This window comes from Lonchura striata, chromosome 13, assembly GCF_050655825.1.
Source record: "Lonchura striata isolate lonStrDom1 chromosome 13, ASM5065582v1, whole genome shotgun sequence".
NCBI lineage: Eukaryota > Metazoa > Chordata > Aves > Passeriformes > Estrildidae > Lonchura > Lonchura striata.
Window position 1 is genome coordinate 20,652,089 of NC_140715.1, and position 20,690 is coordinate 20,672,778.

The window sequence follows — 20,690 nt, forward strand, 5'->3', positions numbered from 1 at the left end:
CCTATCCTCTTGTCTCTTTCCACACAGGTGGGTTTTTGACTCTTCCAGGTTCCTGGTATCAGAGCCACTGTTCATGGTTTTGTCACCATTTCAATCAGTTTATTAAATAATCCAAGATATTTAAGGGTTGTCTAACCCAGTGGGCCTTGCAACACATTTTTCTAAGCACTCTATCTTTGCCAAACATTCTTACCTTGCTGTTATTTAACTGCTCGAGTGAGTGTCAGCACAGGCAGGCAGCAGCCAGGACAGCCACAAACCCATGGTTAAACCCCAAAGAGTAATTTATTTCCCTTCCCATGATAAATGGAGGATCCCCACAGCAACCCCCTGGCAGAGGCACACAAGGGGAGACATAGGCACCATTAAACTGGGGTCATGCCAGAGGATCACTGGAGTGCTCACACCTGTTTAGCAAGGGTTATTCCCAGCTTCCTGTTTACAGTCCTCCTCTACACAGTCATCTACTTTTAGCCCATTCATCCCAACACATAGTTGCCAGCTGGTGGTTCCAATTATCACGTTGCTTTTTGCCCACCTAACTCCAACATAGAGCAAGAGGAATGCACACAGATCTGTTAAAACATACAGTGGTGTATCTGAATGGAATGTGGGAGGTATTTAAGAACAAGGCCGTGTGAAAGTAGATCAACTGTATGAACTTCACATCAGGTACCAGGAACGTTTGTGTAATAAATGGCTTTAATTTTTTTCTTCAATAAACTGTACAGAACTTGCTTAGTGATGTCCTTGTGGTGATTTATGTATTGGATTCTCAGGACAAGCGGGTATTGCAGCACTGCTTCACTCCCAGAAGCACGGGACAGGTGTGGGAGACCCAAGAGTAGCAAAACAGAAGCAGAACCGATCTGAATGACTCCCCGTTTTGTCTCATGCACAGAGAGCTTTCCAGGAAGACCTGCAGCTACGCCCAGGATGCACCTCCCAGCTTTTTGTAAGGGCCCTCCTGGTCTGCTCCGGGAGCCGCTGTGGCCCAGGAGCACCGAGAGAGCTCGGCCCGCCCGGGCCCCGCTGCCCGCCCGGGCCCCGCTGCCCGCCCGGGCCCCGCCGCCCGCCCGGGCCCCGGGCCGCCACCGGAAGCGGAAGCGCGCAGCACCTCAGCGGCGGCGGTGTCGCTCGCGTGGGCCCGGCCGCGCCTTTCCGGTTCCGCGGAGCGGCGCGGGCGGCCGGTGACGGGTCCCGGGTCGTCCCGCGGCGCCGAGGGCGGCGCGGCTCCGCGCGGTTCATGGACCGGCACAAAGTGAAGCGGCAGCGTCTGGACCGGATCTGCGAAGGTGAGGGGGGCGGGCGCCTCTCGGCATCCGTGGCAGCGGCATCTGCCCCCGCGGGACCGTTGGGCTGAGCGTCCGCCCGGCCGGTGGCGAGCAGGGCCCCGCCGCCCGCCGAGGTGCTTCCCGCGGCCTTCTGGAACGGGCTGGATGCTAGTGACTGTCGGAGGCTCTGTGGATGTACAAGTTCTGCTCACTTAAGGGGGAAATATTACCTGGGCATGCTGGGATGGAGGGAGGGCCAGTTACTGGGAAGGAGTTGTGAAGCGACTTCGTCAACTCGTTTCAGGAGCCAGGAGTAAGATGGCATGCTACTGAGCAGATCACTTCTCATATATTATTATTGATAATGCATGCTTTATTTTCCTTCATCTATGTGGTGATAGAGGTGGTTGTGCTTTTTTTCCCAGCGTCTTTTCCCTGTGTTTGTTTCGTATTCATGTCTTTTTCTTTGCCTCATCTGTTCCTAAATACTATTAGCAACTTATTGGACTAGCAGATGAGGGTTCCAGAATTCTTGTCTTTCACGTAATCACTCCTGCTGACTTTCTTAATAGGCATACGGCCTCCTATTGTGAATGGCCCAATGCCAGCACGGCCACTGGTTGCACTCCTGGATGGACGAGATTGCACTGTGGAGATGCCCATCTTGAAGGATGTTGCTACAGTGGCATTTTGTGATGCCCAGTCAACTCAGGAAATCCATGAAAAGGTGGGCAAGAAGATGTGCAAGATTCAGAAGTAGAGCTTTACCTCTTAGGTAACTAAACCAGATATTGATTTGGACTGGTTTTTGTTATAGGTGCTGAATGAGGCAGTAGGAGCTCTGATGTATCACACCATTACCCTTTCTCGTCAGGATCTGGAGAAATTCAAAGCCCTCAGGGTCATTGTGCGTATTGGCAGTGGCTATGACAATGTTGACATCAAATCTGCTGCCGAATTAGGTATGATAATGCCGTTAGGTATCTGTTGTGTTCAGAACTGAATGTGAAATGGAACACTGCACATCTTTTTGTGCTTTATGAGCTGAGTGCATTTAAAAACTTCTATGTAAAAAGATTTGGAGCTGCTCAGTATCAGGTATATTTAGGAAGCTGACCAATAGATGGGCAGTAGATAGCTTAAAATAAAGATTTTCAGTTTTCAGATTGCTCTGCTATTGATGTTGGTGTCTTTGTTGTTGTTTGGGATTCAAGAATCTGAATATGGTGTCTAGGTAACTTTTGGTGAGGTGACTTTGGTCTTTTTGTGACCCCTGAGCAAACTGATGTCTGAAAGCTGCCTGCAAATGCTGGTGCAGGATAAACTCATTGTAAATGCTTCATGAGTTTTCTTCTTAATTTTGTATATGCAAATAGGTTCTGATACAAAACTTTATTAGTTATCCCTTTAGAATCCTAGGCATGTGAAAAGTGTCTGGATCAGGTGACAAGAAGATGCTATTTATTAAACAGATGGCAATGAGACTTCTGGACCTTTTAGTCTCCTAGGTGAGATGGATCACTTAAGTATCCTTCCCCTTCTTTTTTAAGTTTTATAAGTGTGAGGGATTCTAAAGTTTCCTTAATGTAATGCAGGTTTTGTTAAGTTTAAATCAAATACAGGTATTAGTATATACAATTGAAATGGGCAAGCATTGCAATTTTCAGATCTGTAAGAACAGGTGAATTTCTAATAAATGAAGAGTGTGTATTGGGCTAGTGCTTGAATTAGGTCAAAAGAGCCTTTTCATTTGGATGATTCAAAGGAATAGTCTCAAGAGTTCCTGTCAAGGTCCTTGGCTTTCATCCAGCCATATTTGTTCTGAATTTGGAACCTAACGTAGTCTTAATGCTTCTTTACTTAAGGTTACCATCCATATCTTTGATTCATTCATATTCAAAGATTTCCCTTTTCCCCCCACTGCATTCATTAATCCAAGGTGAAATGAGTCAATATTCCTTCACCATCAGACTGTTGCTTGCCACTTTTGCCTTGGAGCGACAGTGTGATGACCCTTACATGTGGCCAGATTTGCTTTTTAATGGGCAAGTAAGAGTTATTTTCATGCTTAGCAAGGCCTTTTAGTTCATTCAGAGGTAAGATATTTTTCCTTGTGTGTTCTGAATCTTCAGGCCAAAGGGCTGTTTTATATTTAGGTATAATACTGTATGTTAACACAAATCTGTGTCTGGCTGTGTAACAGAACTCATGTCATCTGATTGCCTGTGTGGCATTATGGCAAAATTGGAAATAGAGAAAAACAGTCAGATATCTGGGATTGTCTGTGGTCATTGCTCTCCTAATTCTCATGGGAAAATATGGTCTGAGTTTAGCCGAATGTCTCCTCTGACTAGGCTTACAAAACAGTGATGCCTTCAACCATTGCCTGGATTTTATTTCTAGTTTTTAGCTAGGTTGGTGGACTTTTGAGGTAGAAGAGTTGCCTTGGTTTGGCAAGTGACTAGGGTTATGTTTGGGAAGAGACCATTTTTCCATCTAATTATTTTTATTTCTTCGCTGGTTTGTCAAATGAAGGATAGCAGGAATTAAATGGTATGTTTCTAGCCTCCCACCTCCTATTTTTTTTCATAGACTTCTCAGGACTTCAACCATATTTTCATAGAGTGTTCCATCTTTCCCTTTTCTGACAGTAATTTATGCTTCAAGGACTTCAACTCTGTTTGCATTACTAATTTACTTGATAGTTGTAGCCATGGGTTTTATGGTCCTTGTGTTTGTGTGTTATTCTAGCGTGGGAGTGTTATCTGTTGTTATTTTTAAGCTTAACTTCAAATGGATTTAGAGAAGCTCCTGGGACTTCTGTCTGCATTTAATGAGTTAGTTACTTATTGTTGCTCCTGGGGAGGTTGATGCTCGCAATGAGTATCTGGACCACGAGGCATGAGGAGTCAGCCATCTGTCTCAATTCTTCTATAATCTGCCTGTTAATTTGTCAGGAGTATCTGTGGAAGGAGTGCATCTTTTTGACTGCAGGTCTTTTAAAACAGTTGATTGTATCGCTTGTATGGCCCAGTTTTCTCATTTCTGTTTGTTTTTCTGGTGAGTGTGTCAATCAAATAGATATTTATAAGGAAGAAATGGTATTTCCCGCGGGATTGAAAAGATGGCTGGTCATATCTGTGTTGTTGTAGAATGAGGTTCTGAAATTAATCCTGTGTTTCTTGAGTTCTGGAGTACTCAATTATCTTTCAGCATTTGTCCTTAAAGAGCTTTATGTTGGTTTAGGATTGTGAAGCTAAAAATCTTATATGACCTCTATGGCTTTCTAGGCATTGCAGTTTGCAACATCCCTTCCTCCTCAGTAGAGGAGACTGCTGACTCAACCCTCTGCCACATCTTGAACCTCTATCGCCGTGTTACTTGGCTACATCAGGCTCTGCGGGAGGGGAATCGAGCCTCAAGCGTTGAACAGATTCGAGAGGTGGCTGGAGGTGCTGTGCGTATCCGTGGGGAGACTTTGGGCATCATTGGACTAGGTAAGTGATGGGAATTGTTAGACTGAAAAGAGAACTGTGAGCGTTTTTGGGAAGCTAAGAGTCACATACTGAGAAAAGTCATAATTCTACAACTGTTCTTTGTGAAACATACTAACTCCTAAGGAATGCTAGTGCCCTATTCTGGATATCTTCAAGAACTGGGTATATGTCAGGGGATTGGGTACTCTTTTTTTTTTATTTCATATGGTTAGAAGAATTGGAACATTTACACAGCTCTTCTCAGTGACTGTTTCCTTCTATGCTAGGTTCTGTATCAGTAGCAAAGCTGTCTGGAAGGTGGCTACCAATTCCTTCCCCAAGTTCTTGTAGTCAGATTATTATCTCTGTCTCAGAGTCTAGATTTGGTTTGAAAACAGAGCTGCTTCTTGACTACACTCTGGCTATTGCATGAGGAAGAACTAGAATTAGTTACATAGGAGAAACACTGAAAAGCCTCCTCTGGATCCCTATGGCAATCCTAGGAGTTTCCAGGGCTGCAGTACCTTGGGCCCTGGTAGTAAACTTGTAGGTAGGCTCCCAGTCTACCCCATTATCTTGTCTTTAAAGTTTGTTTTGCCTTTCCTTGATGATTGTGGGTTTTCTTTTGTGAAGGCCGAGTTGGACAGGCAGTGGCTCTGCGAGCCAAGTCCTTTGGCTTCAACGTGATTTTCTATGATCCCTATCTGCCGGATGGAGTGGAGCGATCCTTGGGTTTACAACGAGTAGGAACCCTGCAGGATCTACTAATGCACAGCGATTGCATCACATTGCACTGCAGCCTGAATGAACATAACCATCACCTCATCAATGACTTCACTATTAAACAGGTGCAGCAGGAGCTTGATTTCCCCCACAGAGCACTGTGGAAATGAATGCAAACCAAAACTGCTGCTTTCACAGAGGCTGAGAGCGTGTGAATCCTGCTGCCTCTGTTGTGTGCCTCCTGCTGCCTTTGGAGGCTGGGAGCGTGTGGATCCGGGTGCCTGTGCTTTGTGCTGTATAGAATTTTATGTTAAGAGAAGAATAGGATTGGCTCTTCTTGCAAAGTAGTTTCCTTTATAAAGAATATTTTAGGTGATTTTATAATTTTAAATTATCTTTAAAATAATTTATTGCGCTGGTTAGATATAGATGTGGTGTGGCTGGGACTGTGTGCATTGTTTTACACAGCACTGCCAAAGCCTCTCTGCCCAAGCCCACTGCAAAGCCAGTCTCAGACTAAACAGTCTATGAATACTTTCCAGTGCTATTATGAGAGACATTTGGACATTGTAGTCCAGTTTCATGTAGCTGGATACTTGAGCCATGGTTCCTGTCCTCATATTTTTTTTTAATATAGTAGGTTGAATATGGAGTGCAGAACTTGAGAGTCCCACTTTTGCCCTTGTTGTCTTGTGGTTTTGTTTGTTGATTTTTAAAGCAAATTTCTCAAGCATTGCTTGCAGGCATTTCCCCTGTGGTAAGCTTTGCAGTGAAAGCCCTCCTAGTTCCTCCAGACCTCATCTAGTCACTGCAGATTCCTGCTCATTTCCAGTAGACTTCCCAAGATTCACTTAGCTTCCATGAAAAGTCTCATTCTCAATGCATGTACTATTTTTCTTCTTCCAGATGCGTCAGGGCTGCTTCTTGGTGAACACAGCCCGGGGAGGGCTGGTAGATGAGAAAGCCTTAGCACAAGCCTTGAAAGAGGGGAGAATCAGAGGAACAGCATTGGATGTGCATGAGTCTGAGCCTTTCAGGTAATGTACCTGCATGCCTGCTGCTGTCTGGTGGTTCACCTACCCTGGATGGTTCTTTTGGCAGTTTGGTGGGTTTGGGTTTTTTTGTGGTTTTTGTTGTTGTTATTTGGGTTGCAGTGATGTCCAAGAGGACAGATGGTGTTATTACTTCTGGAAAAAAACCTTCTTCTTCCCCCCCAGTTTTGCTCAGGGGCCATTAAAAGATGCACCCAATGTTATCTGCACCCCTCACACTGCCTGGTACAGTGAACAGGCTTCCATCGAATCCAGAGAAGATGCAGCTAAAGAGATCCGCAGAGCTATTACAGGTAATGAAGAAGATTTGCAGCTGCTGCTGAATTAGTGTTTTTTTGTTAGTTCACTGCAAGGATTATGCTGATTATTCTGAAAGACTCATTAAGTGGTTTCTGGCCCTGGAGTGTAAGTTGATAATTGTATCTTTGCCTTCTGAGAATTCTTGTACCTAATGCCAGAGTGGCTCTTTGCCTGGGAAAGCCTTTTTACCTGCATCTTCCAAATCCTTTGCAATAATTCTGTTGACAGTTTTACTGTATGTTTTTTTTCATTGAGTGGTACATGTTGTCTCTTGAAAAAGTTGAGGCTTGGCAGCTGCAGTTTGTGGCAATAATTTTCACATGAACATAGAAGTGGGAGGAAAAGATCAGTTTCTTGCCATCCCCAGACACCAGATGATTAGAGGAGAGTCTCCCATACCCAGTGTTATCTTGTGGAAGTGGATGAAAAGATTTTGCACTTTTCCTTTCTACTTTCCTTTGTGAATGCTGCAGGGAACAAGTCTCTCCTACCTGTTTTCTGGTTTGTTTTTTTTTTTTTTTGTTGTTGGTTTTTTTTTTTTTGTTGTTGTTTGTTTGGTTTTTTTTTTGTTTGGTTTTTTTTTTTGTGTTTTTTTTTTGGTCATTCTTGGTGCCCTTGCAGGTCATATACCTGACGCTTTGAGAAACTGTGTTAATAAGGAGTACTTGCTGTTAGCAGCTCAGTGGTCCAATATTGATCCTGCAACTGTCCACCCAGAACTCAATGGAGCTTCAGCTTACAGGTGAGATACACAGGTTATCCAAGCATATCTTCCTGCTGAAGTAAGAAAGGGATTTGAGAACTGCTTGTACCTGCAAACAGGTATGTCTCTGTTCTTATATACTCTATAGTACTTTCCCAAAACTTAACAGCAGCACTTCTAAAGTTGTACAGGTATTTAACATGTACTTGGTCATATTAAATTCCAGCTGCATACTGGTCAATATTTCCAAATCCTTGGAAGACATTCCCAAGAGATACTTTAATATAAGAAAGCCTGCTGAATGTCCCAAAGAAGGTCTGCAGCTCTACATTAGAAGTTGTGCATAGCATTAGGGATATATAAAAACAAAGCACAGTTCTTACATGTAGCCAGATACAGACTATTACTGAGTCACTGTCCCATGGATTTGTTCAGTAGTCTAAATAGAGTGTATTTGAGTTTATCTGTTACAAACCTGCAAAGTGAATGTGGACAGGTTACTTCCCTTCTGTTTGTCTCCCGTCTGCAAAGTAGGAAATATATTTTCCTTCCTTCTATGAGAGATATAGAGGAGTTGAGATGTATTTATGGAGAGAAAGGGAAGCATAGGGAAGCAGAATGGAAGTGATGGAAGAATAGTTCATTAACAATTCATGACTGTCACGCTCTTATGTTTTGTCCTGCTTCTAGCTGTTTTATTAGTTCAGCTTCTTACTTTTTCTGCCTTGGAGCCCAGTGAAGGATAACTGCAGCTTACAACTTTGCTGCTGATGGGGAGGGAATTCCTAACCCTCCAGGTACCTTCATAGAGTGCCTCACCATCTTTTCAGCTGCAGCTAAACTTTGTATCTGTTTTCAAATGCTTAGTACGTGACCTCAGACTGTCTGGGTCTGTCTGCAAACAGGTGCCATTTGGCATTAGGATACCACTGCTACTCTTCAGCTCTGGAGACTTTTCCTGTATTCTATCTCAGAGTGTTTCTGTTAGAAAGAGGGATTTGTTCTTAGCATGTCTGAGGGCATGGCTCCTTTTCCTTTGAATAAGTCTGTTGGATAAGCTTGTAATTGCTATGTTTTTGTTGGTTTTAGGTTTCCTCCAGGAGTAGTGGGAGTAGCCAACCCTGGGCTAACAGAACCACCAGTAGTGGAAGGGATTGTAGCTCATGGGATCCCTCCTGTTTCTCACTCTGCACCACGTACTCCTTCCCCAGGAGAGACAAGCAAACTGGATGCAGACAGAGAGATTCCTACTGACCAATAGCAGTGTGTTTCTCTCCTCTCCTTTGGCAGCAGAAAAAAGTAGGAGGGCATCTCCTCCTAGGACCTTCTTTAATACCCTACAGACACTGTTTCCTGTTCACATGGGACAGGAGAATGCATTTCATTGCCGACAGACTTTAGCTCTTGCCTTTATTTTGTAACCTTTTAGTTATAATTTCTTAATGAAACTTTCTCCTTCTCTGGGGCATGGCAGCAGTGACCTTGCCTCCTCTTGGCTTAATGTATCAGTTCTCCCATGTATCTGCTTCAGTTTTCTGTGACAGGGAACTGTCTTTGTGTGCTTGAAAATGGAAGTGAAGTCATCTGATCAGGGATGGTCCTTGGTGTTCCAAACTTAAGTGCATACTTTTCAGTTATGACTTGTAGCTGAACCTCTTTTAAGTGTAGCTATGGGGAATATTAGAACAAATATTAGGGAATTTGAGAAGTTGTGACTATTGTCTTCATTACACCCTTGATAGAAGGCAGCCAGGTTAAGCTCTGTATGTTACTTTGCTTGTTTTAATTAACGTTTCCTGTGAGAACAGGCATAGCACAGGCACTGTTAATTCTTGACCATACAAAGTTTTCTCTATGCAGTTCTAGGCCTGAAGTTAAAAGTCACACTGTCAAAGCCAGTCTCTTAAATAGTTTGGAAGTGATTAAAATGTCATCAAATGTATTTTGGTGGCAACCATGCTTGTGAGGCTTCAGAATTTTTCACCCTGGAGTCTGTAACTTGGAGAAGGTAAGAAAATGCTGAAATAGGAAAAGCATGCACTGAGAGACAGCAAGTAGCAATAAAGTGCAGCTGCAGTTGGTGGTTCCTCATACACAAGTACCTCGTAGTCTATGGCAGTGTTTATCCAGAAGGGATCCATCAAACTAGAATTCTAAGCTTTAAGATACAGATTATTTTTTTTCTTTTTGCATAATTGCATCAGCTAGAAATAATGTCCCACTTGTCTATGCTGGTGGAGAAGGCAGCTTTTAATAGTCAGGAAAAAGTTTATCAACCAGAAGGTGGCTAAGCACTGGAATAGATTCCCCCCAGGGAGGCTGGCACAGCACCAAGCCTATCTGAGTTTAAGAAGTGTTTGGACAATGCTTGTGGGTACATGGTGGGATTCTTGGGGTGTCCTGTGCAAGGCCAGGAGTTGGACTCCATGATCCTGATGGGTCCCTTCCAACTAGCACATTCTATGATTTTGTGATATATTGCATCTCTATAGCAGGGCAGGGCAGCAGGGCAATGCAAGACAGCAGTTTTACATGAATAAGCTTTGTGATACTAAAAAGAGAATTAATACTTGCTGTTTTTCACCTGAAGCCAAGGCAGGATTGTTGCTGGCAAGTCTTCTCCATTTCACAAATGATTGAATATGAATTGCTTCTTTGAGGGGTGTGGAGTCTTCAGCAAAGAGGGTCCACAGGAGAAGACTTTTATTTCACATCTTTAATTTCATCTTGTTACACTTCAGTTATAGCCTTTCCATGCACAAGATGTAACAATATCTGATTGATTTGTTCATGTTGTTTGGATATATTAAAGTAGGTGCTATATGGGAGGCATACCCTATGTGTGGGTTTCTCTGCCTCCCTTGATTATTCTCTGTTGTGTGTCTGTTACTGGAAGCTGAACAGATGGGAATAGACTGGAAAAATAACTTGAAGTATGGACAAAATCTTCTGTTTAGGTTGTTTAGTTTAGGAAGGTAAGGAAAGCTTTCAGAATAACTAAGTTCTCAGATTTTTTTTTTTCTGGTTTAAATTTTTTTTCCAATACTGCCTTTTCTATAGTAGCTTACTACTAATACAGTGATTCATTCCTTTCTCCTCCCCTTCTCCACTCCCCCCAGCAATTCAAGAAAGTAAAATAGTCAAGAAGTAAACTTCAGGTGTTTTCTTGAAAATTTTACACTTTAGTTGTTTAGTATTAGTGAGATAATACTAGTTTTCTAGTGCTGTGTGTCTTTTTTTGATAAGGGATTTGTTTCAGTGAAGATTCTTGGCTTCTATGTTTTTGTGGATGATTCTGATTCTACTTCATATACCTCCATGGCTGCTCAGGTCTAGCAGATCTGACAGACTGGTGGTAGGCATGAGTTACAGGAGAACTTTTTCTGAACAAAAGCCTGGAGGTCAGAAGCCCGTTGATTGATGGTGTACCTAAAATAACCATCAGCACTTTCCTGAATTCTCTAATCTCTAGGAAATTCAGATTTCACAAGCTGCTGACTCAGAGAGATCCTCTGACAAGCAGGTGTAGAAAAATTTTCAGAGAGCTCATCTTCTATTACCACATTAGGGAAGCAATCTGTCAATAACTATTCTTTATTTGCTGCTGAAAATTCCTGCCCTGCTTAGGGGTTCAGGTCTGAGATTTTGTGATAAGGGGCTTCTAATTACAAGCTTTGAGGATCAGAGTGCATTGACTTTGTCTTTTCTAGAGCACAATGCAAGATAGAGTTATTTTTTTAGAAGAGGGAATTTATTTTTTTTTTCTTCATTACTGCAAGTATCTCTATAGACAGTCAAATAACCGAGCAGAGGAAGAGTAGAAAAATTTCATTTGGGGGAAACATGAGTTTCTCAGTTCATATTTTTGGTGGCTAGATAGACTAGTGACTAGTAAGCATAGGAATTAAATGATTGATGATGTAAGAAATATTTCCAGTTATGGGTACCAAGGAGTTGAAGCTGACAGCATTGATAGTGTCTCTGTTCTATCCAACACAGTGCACACTTGTTATTGGATATGACAGTAATTTTCCTCTTGATTAAAGCCACAGCAGAAAATGTTGAGGTAAAAATTAACAAACCCTCATCTGGTCCTCAAAGAAGGACTCCCTTTGCATTTATAGGATTACTCTGCTTGTGTGCTGTTTGTACCTCTGCTGACAGCCTGAACCTATTATCACCAGACAAAGGCTGTTTTGAATGGATAGCTCAAAGAAAAATTTACCGGTACTAAAGCATCCCGAGGTCTTCTTTCCCTGAGTGCCAAGTGCTTTGTTAGCGCTCTTTGTTGTGTGATACACTGAACTTACAGCTCCCCCTCCCAAGCTTAGTGCAGTATACAGAAGTGGAGTGACTTTTTTTTAATGCCTTTCTTCAGAACTAGTGCAGAGCTTTAATCCCAAAGAACAGAAGTCTCCCAGGGTGAGGCAGAAGTTCCCTAGCTGCACTAATCTGCTTACAGGAGGTGCTCACACTATCCCAAGGTACATTCTGTTTGTCAGGGTCACTGCTGCTGACCAGCTTTTTTTATAGAGGACTCAGAGTTTCAGAAATATATTTTTGTAGACAATGATTAAACTGTGAAAGATTGAAATAAAGCATGTAAACAAAAATTTACAGCACTGTCTTCTGTACAAATGTTTTCCTGACTTCAGTTCTCTCCTGGCTCATTATAAAATGTTTGATTACTTCTTGGATTTATTTTAATAAAGTTCTCCAAAGAACATGGCTGCTGTTTGTGGAAGGGGTAGCCTTAGATACAGTATTGAAAGAGAGGGTTGAAAACCGGTACAGGTCAGTGTCCACATCTCAAGTAATTTAAATTCCACAAAACCAGTCCCTGGATCAGCCACTCTGGCAAATTACTTTCTTTGTATGCTGTAGTACTGACCATCAGTCAAAGCTGTGCAGGTGGCAGTCTGGAGAAGAAGCCATGTTCAGTGCTTAAGGGACACCTTTGGATGTAGAGTGGTGGTTACTTACCTGATTTCTCACAAGCTGAAATTGTGATGTCTGTTTTGCAGCAATTTAAGTATGTAGTTTAACAGCAGTAGCTGTCTTTACCTTTTCACAGTAAAATAGTATTTGAAATTAACATACAGCATATGAAACTAATTTTTCTAACTTGTAATAGAGGTTGGTTAGCATAGAAAAGTTGTTAGGTATTTTTTAAATTGAATTTAATTCATGCTTTATGACCTATGCTGTCTGGGTCAATTATTAATGACACTTAGGAAACCCCTAATATTGGTGAATTTCATCATTGTTGGCCCACCTGGTGCTGTATGCCATTGGAATGGCATTGGGTTTCTCCCAGCACCATGCCTGGGAGATGGGAAATGCTGGTCTGCTTTATCATGGCAATGGGAGTCTGAGCTGGTGGAACAGGAAGGGGCATAGGAGCACTTGGAATCTTTCACATGGTGGTACTATTTCTGATGCACAGCTGATGATCTTACGGTTTCAGTAAAGAAACTTAAGACATGAGGACAAAGACTGGTCTTCAAATAATGTAGTTCTGATCTTGGATTTACCATGGCACTCACTTAGATGCAAGACATGATGACTCTGCTACCATTCAGTAATGTTTCATGTAGGTATACTGTACTTAAAAAAAAACAGGGTTAGGGGAGTTAGTAAACCTAGTGGTGTGTAGCAAATTGAAACTCAGAGATGCTGTACAGCACAAGAAAACCGAGTGCTGGTGCCATGATACTTCGAAGTTTTGTGTACCAGTTGTTCAACTGGCATTGGGCCTTGCCCATGTTCCAGTCAGTACATTACATCCCTTCAACTAGAAAGTAAAAAAGAGGAAATGTCACCCGCTTAAAACAACTGTGCACAATTATTTGAATAAATGGAAGTGAAAGCAAGCAACTTGCCTTTGCTGTTGCTAATTCAGTGTCAAATGGGACTCTGCTAGAGTAAAGAAACAATACATGCAAAAGAACAACACAACAGTATCCTTGTGCTGGTATGGAGTATAGCATCCGCTCCTCATTCCAATTTCTAGTGCTGCTAGTGTGCCTTTGCTGCACAAGCAGAAACAGATACAAAGTCACACAATTTTTTTAAACTAGAGGATGCTTAAGTATTTTGTGGTTCATGTTGAAAAGGGGCAAGTTTAGGACATTGTGCTGTGCTACATGATAAGTGTTCAGATGTATTAACTAAGCATGACAGCTAAATTCATTCACTTACTGATTTTGTGTCTTAATTACTTCCTAAATGCACCTGCTTTCCAAAATCCGCCTCACTAGAAAGTGAAGTACCCCGCTCTATGAGGCGCTACCGGTCCTCTGGGGCCGGCAGCAGTTCCTCATGCTGTCTGTGGGATCCAGCCTGAGACGAAGGCACTGGTTCCTCTGTGCGTTTACCTCAGAATTTAGGTTAAAACTCCTTCATTTCTGCGATAATTCCAGGTTTTGGACTTGGCGGTCGCGAGCGATTCTGCCTAGGCAAGGCCCGTGCCCGGCGACCGACCCTCCTGCTCCGCGCTGGGCCCTCCCTCCCGCCGGCCCCTCAGAGCGCCAGGTCCCGGCCGTGCCCGGCGACCGACTCTCCTGCTCCGTCCCTCCCGCCGGCCCCTCAGAGCGCCGGGTCCCGCCCGGTCTCGCCGACCGACGCTCCAGCTCCGCCGCCGGACCGTCCCTCTCGCCGGCCCCTCAGACCGCCCGGTCCCGCCCGTCCCGCGCGGGGCCTTGTGGGGCGGGCCGAGCGCGCGGTGCACGCCGGGACGGCGGCGGGCGGTGCTCGGGCCCAGCGCGGGGCAGGAGCCTCTCGGTCCCTCGGGCGGCAGCTGCGGCCGGTGCGCTTGGGCGACGGCGGCGCCTCTGCCCGGCGGAGATGGCGGACGCGGCGGCCTCTCCCGTGGGAAAGCGGCTTTTGCTGCTGCTGGCGGCGGGGCTGGGCGAAGGCGAGACGGCGGGGTCGGAGCCGGGGCCTGCGCTGCCCGCACGGGCCTGGCGGAGCGGCACCGTGAGGGCCATGAGCGGAGCGGTGCCCCAGGACCTGGCGGTGAGGCCCGGGGCGGGAGGGGGGCGCATAGTACCGTGCACGAGGCCGCGGGTCGGCCGGGCTAGACTGAGGGCTGGCGGGGTGCCGCGGCCGAGCTGTGCCGGCCGCCCGAGCCCTCCTGCAGCGCCGGGCCCGCCGGACGCGCTCCGGGGCTGGAAGTGGCGGGTCCGGCCTGCGACGAGCGCAACGGCGGAGCGACCGGGCAGGTATGTGAAGGGTCCGGTGCCGCCCGTGCGGTGGTTTGAAGTAACATACGTGTGAAACAGATACGTCTGGGACATTTCTGGTGCTGATGGATATTTATGTATATAACCTCAAAGCGTTGTTTTGGGGGTTTTTGGGTTGTGTTGTTTTTCCGTCGGGAAGATGTTAAATATTCTCGATCAGCGCCAATTATATATGAAAATATATATTGAGGGCTGAGTTTTGAGTGAGGCTCATTCATTTGATTTTGTCTCAGATTTTGTTTCTAGTTGTAGTAATTTGGGCTTCATGTAATGTATTTAAGCACTCTTCAGCATTTGTCTGGTTTATTTCTAGTATAGCTCAGTGAAACGCATAGGTGGAGATCTTAAAAAGAGCTCTTGAAATGCATTGTTGGAGTGTCTCTTTGCATATATCAGTCCTGCAGGCACTTGTTTAAGTGCTGGCTTGCTTTGGAGGGCTGTGTCTGATTTAGTGTCCCATGGCAGTAGAAATAAGGTTCTGTGTTTGTGAAGAGTTTTAGTTCTCTTTATGATCAGTTTTTTAAAAATTAGTAGTTACCAGAAGTTCTTTGGGCTTGTTTGCAGAGTTCCAAATTTGAGCTGTTTCCTTGACATCCATCCTTTACTGATACTGCTTTCTTGTCTTTGTTCTAGAACTACACCTATGGTTGTCAGCAGAAAGCAGTGTGCTAGGTTTGGCTTTGCAAACCTGGTGGGCCTGGCAGCCTGTGTCTGCAGTTGAGAGCTGTGGTTGTGTACTCTAGCTGCTGCTTAACTTGTTCGAGGAGAAGGAGAGAAAAATCCATGCAGAAAGGGTTTCTTCAAAAGCGAAATGTGTCAAGTGTTTGAGACTGTCTGAATTGTGAAAGTGTGTCAGGGCTAAGATCCAGCTGAAGACCAGCTCTTGTAGCAGACTGCATTGGACATGTGTGCCATCAGTACTCTTGCATTTTCATTCATTACCTTCATTCAGCACTGCAGTTCTCTCCCCAGCTCCTTGCATCAGTACCCTTCCACTTAATACTGTTTCAGGGGTGTAGCTGTCTCTAAACAGTGTATTCTCAAAAATCTATGCAAGAACTGGAAAAGTGAACTGTGTAAAATAGTTGAGGCAAGTATAAAACTTAAAAGCATGGATTTTATTGTTGAGTTGTTTTTTTTTTTCTGGTGGAGTAAAGCCTCTGAAAGATTTTTGGGGTTTTTTTCCCCTGTAAAATTTTGGTTACAGAGAGTAGCTCTTAGACATTCTTACTTTGATACAATGTGGAGTAACCTAATTGTGGTTAGTCCACAAAAGATATATATAAAGGTCAGTTGTAATTGTTTTCCCATCTTCAGAGCATCTAGAAGAAATCCTGAGGAAAAATTATGCTTCTATTAGAAAACAGCTTTGCCTCTACTAAATGGAAACAGGTATTATCCTCTTTCTCAAGAAAGACTGTTTACTAGAACAGGATCATTGAAGACCTGTTGAGCTTTTTTCTGTTCCTAATATTGTAAAAGTACATGGTGCATGCTAGTGGCAAAATAACTCAATGTGTCATATGAAGGACAGTACTGCCTTTCTTATGTGAGATGGAAGTATGAGACATGACTGTTTTAATGGATAGGCAAGCTCTACAATACCATGAAAGTTAGGAGGCCTGGAACACAAAGTGTTTTGAGTAGGGACTACTGGCAAAGTAGCACAAATATAATGTTAAGAAAGCTATAGGCCCACTGAAAACTGAAAGATGTTCAATCTAGTTTCCACTATATTGCTGAAAATTGTTGAATTGGTGGAAGGATATCTTGGAAGGTCTGACACTGTTTCTCGGCAGGGCAGCTTAAGCAGTAATGGAGTTCAAGAATTCATCAAGAGAATTACTTCATATTCTTCCCTTGGGTTTTGAGCTTTTGATTCTGGGGGGAGGAGTGGGGTAGAGGAGTAAGTGGTCTCTAATACTTCTTTTAATACAGTGTATTGGTAAAGCAGAGAGTTATTTGTCTCTGGTTAGTGCCTTGTCTTTTCCCAGTGATCTTGTAATGATTACAAAACCTTGTTTTGATATCCAGCTTAAGGTGTTCCTTAACTGATTAGTAATTTTTTGCTGTTCATCGACATATTTGATTATATTCAGCAAGTGTGTAAGTTCTGTAGATGAGAGACTGGAATGTGACTTTTCTAACATGTAATAGCTCCAGTTGTTAGGACATGGAATGATATTTGTAACCTTAGCATTCTTGCCATGTTATTTCAAATTATTTTAACAGTTGTCCTTTGTGATAGGAAAAAAAAGAGAGGATGATATCTCAGAATAGTGATTGAGATTTGTAGTGTGTGTAGTGTGGTTTATATTGTTACGCTTGTAAATACAATTATTAAATATCTAGCAAGTAGGTAATTCTGGGTAATCTCATGCCATCCAAAATATTTGCATTTGTTCGGGGAGTTTAATAATGTACAAGACAAGACAAAGCCTTTGATATAGAGTGGGTTTTGCAAATGCAAACCTTGCAGGCTGTAGCATTTAGTTCTGTGAGTGTCAGTTAACCATACTGATATAGGCTGTCTGTTGAAATGCCAAGTAAGAGTGTTGAGATTCTCTAAAAAATCTTACTGTGAAAGAGGCTTGCATTGGGTCACCATCTGTATTTTGAGATGAACAATTTTCATGTCTTTAATTTTGTATAGGAAAACACAGCATTTGAAACCAGTGATGTATGTTTGGGGATAAATAATTTTTCATAGGTTAGTAATTGTTAATTTGTTTCCCATAGCTATGTGGATGTATTCTCAGTATTCACATTGCAATACTTAGCCTGATTTTTCATACTAAAATTGCAGTCTTTTTTCCCATAAAGATTGTAAGAATCTTATTTTCTATTAGGTGTCTGAATTTTTTTTTTAATCAGATCTTTGTGGAATTTGATGGCTGTAACTGGAAACAACATGCGTGGGTGAAAGTCCATGCTGAAGAAGTTATAGTGTTGCTGCTGGAAGGATCATTGGTTTGGGCACCTCGAAATGATCCAGTTACACTTCAGGGGACTAGAATCTCACAGGCACAGTGGCCTGCACTGGTGAGTATTTGACCAGAAGCCCTTAGATCCTCAAAGGTTATAATCAGCTCCGCTGTGAAACTCAAGGCTTAGATATTTTACAGAGCACCAATTTGCAGGTTCAAAAATTGCTTGGGGTGTGGACTTTTACTAATAGGAGTTCCTTAACTGGCATTTAATAGTGCCTTTGGGAAGGCATTGGAGAGGCAGTATGCTTCCAGTTCCTACCCCAGAAATGGCTATGACATATTGTAGAGAAAAGTGATATTTACAAGTTAGTATCTGAAGAAATGTGTTATATGTCTGAAGGGATTATTTTTCCCTATTTTAAAACCTTATGTATGTCAGGCTTTTCTGAATTGTGAGAATAAGCCTTTTGGTCTTACAAAGGACTCTAGAGCTCTGATGAGCTGTTGCATCAATTAAATAGGTATACCAGAAGGCATCTTCAGGAAGAGACTAAACTGCATGCTGTGCCGGATATATAAACCATGAATCGGCCACTCCTAATATAAAAAAAAGTCTCAGTTTTGTTGCTAGCATTAACTAACGTGACATCCAAAATTTTCTCATGTTTCTCGATGTGGTTAACCACATTGCTATATACATGTCATGACACTTAAAAACAAAGGCAGTTTATTTTAGCTAGCATATCGGAATATACCCATTCTACAAACATCTTGATGAGTAGTATATAGTGAGGAGCATTCCTTGTATATTTCTTATCTTAGTGACTTCTGAAGAGGAAATATCATTATATGTGGGAATCCTTCCCTCATTTTTATGCTGTTTAATTTTTATTATTTGTCCCTTCTTTTGTTTCTTTTGTCCTCCCACAGGCCTTGGACTGCTTGGTATCCTACTCTCTGCTTTTTAATACATTTTATACATGGATACATTGAAACATTTCTTTCCTGTCAAGGTTCATGTGCCTTGGTAGAATTTGAATTTAGTGTTTCAAATGGTCATTTAGGCTCAAAGCAGTAAGTTCATCACTGTATCTTTCTCTGAGGATTTCTTTATTGCACTTGGCTTAAGGCAGAAGAAAACCAGGTCTTTACAGCAAAGACTCTGTAGAGAGTATTTTTTCCATAAGTGAAGTTTTCCTCTCATTGTATTTCCAGCTTATCTCCAAGAATGAACTCCAGTTAGTTTCATCTGGGAAACTGTTTTTACACAAGATTAGTGTCTTTCAGTTGATTTCCAAATTGGTCAAAATTTGAGTGATTTGGGGGGGTGACTGTGTAATAATTCCAGACTATTTCCATTACAACTCAAGCTTTACCTGTAGGCCTGCTGTAAAAATGTTTTCATCCTCTGTACTCTGGACAGCCAGGTGAGTGAGCATTGAAGCTTTCTCTAGGTACTACAGGCCTACTCAGATAACTGCAGGGGAATGCAGATTGCAGTTAGTCAAAGCACCAGAGTACATATTTGCAATGGGAAACCAACTACTTAGCATTACAAAGGGAATGGCATGTTTCAGGAGTGTGGGGGATGGTGGGTTTTGTTTCTTTTTTGTTTGTTTGCTTAAGATCTATCACTTAAGAATGTGTTTTCATTCTTCATTGTCTCTTTTTTGTAGTCCTGTTTGCTTTCAGGAGATAGTTTTGGATAAACTAAGTAACAAAACTTTTCTATTTATTCTGTTGTGTACCGGAGAATGGAGTATAAACAAACGATGAGAGCTGTTAAGGGAAAAATGTCATGAATACTTGTGTTAAAATCACATAAGTGTGAGCATGAGACAGATAACACATTTCAAAGACTGGTTGGCAACTTCCTCTTCCATCAGCATGTTCTAAGGTTGTCTTGATTCTATTACAAGGTTTCTGAATTCACTAGGTATTTTTAGTGATTTGCTCTGCATCTTGAACATCAATAATACACTTGCTATGAGCTTTAGTTTTTCACAAAACACTAGCCAAAAATGCTCTCATTTAATAATAAGTGTATAAATTCCTTACATCTAACTTCTGTAGAAGAATAAAACCACTCCTTTCATGAGGCTATATCTGAAATATCTTAGATAGCTTGAACTATTAACCAAAGCTTTTTTTTTTACTAAAGCCTTTTTTTAAACTTGAGCATCAGAAGGTGCTTACCTATGAAAAACCAAATACTACCACAGGTGTTTTAATTTCTTCTTTAAGACCTTATGAAAAATGGATCCAGTTGTCTGTAATTCCTGCTTGTAATGCAAGAATTATTAGCTTAGACATAATGACTAATATTTTCCATTAAAACTCAAGCACTGGGCAATACGAGTTGAGAAATGAAAATTTTTAATTTTTTAAAGACCTGAGTGGCATGAAATCAACTGTTGTTGGCCTGTATGTGTGCTCAGTCATTTTGGTAACTTTTTTTTTTTGTTCTTCATCACAGACCTTTACTCCTTTAGTAGATAAGCTGGGGTTGGGCTCTGTGGTCCCAGTGGAGTTTCTTCTGGACAGACATTTACGTTTCCTGTCTGATGCCAGTGGATTGCGTTTATTTCAGGTATTTGAACTGTGTTCAGTTGAAATGTAAATTTAGCCTTGTGCTGTGCTTGTCAGATTAGTTTTGGGGCTTTTTTTACTGTTTCAGCAACATACCCATCTTTTCCTTTCACTGCCCTGTTACATATTTGTGTTTGTTTCCCTGCATTTCCAGGTCCTTACACTGACCTCTATTTGCGTGTGAAAAGTACTGACACTCTCTACATTGTTCATTTGGAGAGCTAGCTGTCATTGTGTAGCTGTTAATTACAGTGGAAGTTTTGTCCTCAGAATTTCTATGAATACACATTTTATATATACAGCTTTTGCATAGTTAATTCATTTATTCTTCCTGGCATGTTCAGTAATACTTTTCTTAATTTTACTGGCTTTTTTCTTTTTTGTCAATCTGACTGCAGT

The 20,690-nt window shown here is 42.3% G+C and overlaps 2 protein-coding genes across 8 annotated transcripts in view; both read left to right on the forward strand.

The window, feature by feature from the left end:
- Window positions 1–1,153: 1,153 nt before the first annotated feature.
- LOC110477357 (C-terminal-binding protein 2) lies at window positions 1,154–12,256 on the forward strand. Its single transcript, XM_021543078.4, has 9 exons — window positions 1,154–1,295; window positions 1,847–2,001; window positions 2,092–2,236; window positions 4,565–4,771; window positions 5,384–5,598; window positions 6,380–6,510; window positions 6,691–6,818; window positions 7,447–7,567; window positions 8,618–12,256. Exons 1-9 carry the CDS (start codon window positions 1,247–1,249, stop codon window positions 8,787–8,789), a joined length of 1,323 nt encoding a protein of 440 aa, XP_021398753.1. The 5' UTR covers window positions 1,154–1,246; the 3' UTR covers window positions 8,790–12,256.
- Window positions 12,257–14,256: 2,000 nt separating this feature from the next.
- KDM3B (lysine demethylase 3B) overlaps window positions 14,257–20,690 on the forward strand; it is a 47,376-nt gene continuing 40,942 nt past the window's right edge. For 5 of the 7 annotated variants that reach the window (XR_014958369.1, XM_085591647.1, XM_085591648.1 and 2 more), the window contains exons 1-3: window positions 14,257–14,545; window positions 17,647–17,814; window positions 20,179–20,292. Coding sequence is in view for 4 of the 7 variants with exons in the window: in XM_085591647.1 (XP_085447773.1) it covers window positions 14,375–14,545; window positions 17,647–17,814; window positions 20,179–20,292 (453 nt within the window). In the remaining 3 variants the exon portion in view is untranslated. Of the gene's footprint in view, window positions 14,546–17,621; window positions 17,815–20,178; window positions 20,293–20,690 lie in introns of all 7 variants that reach the window. The other 2 variants (XM_085591650.1, XM_085591652.1) reach the window with 1 other exon arrangement.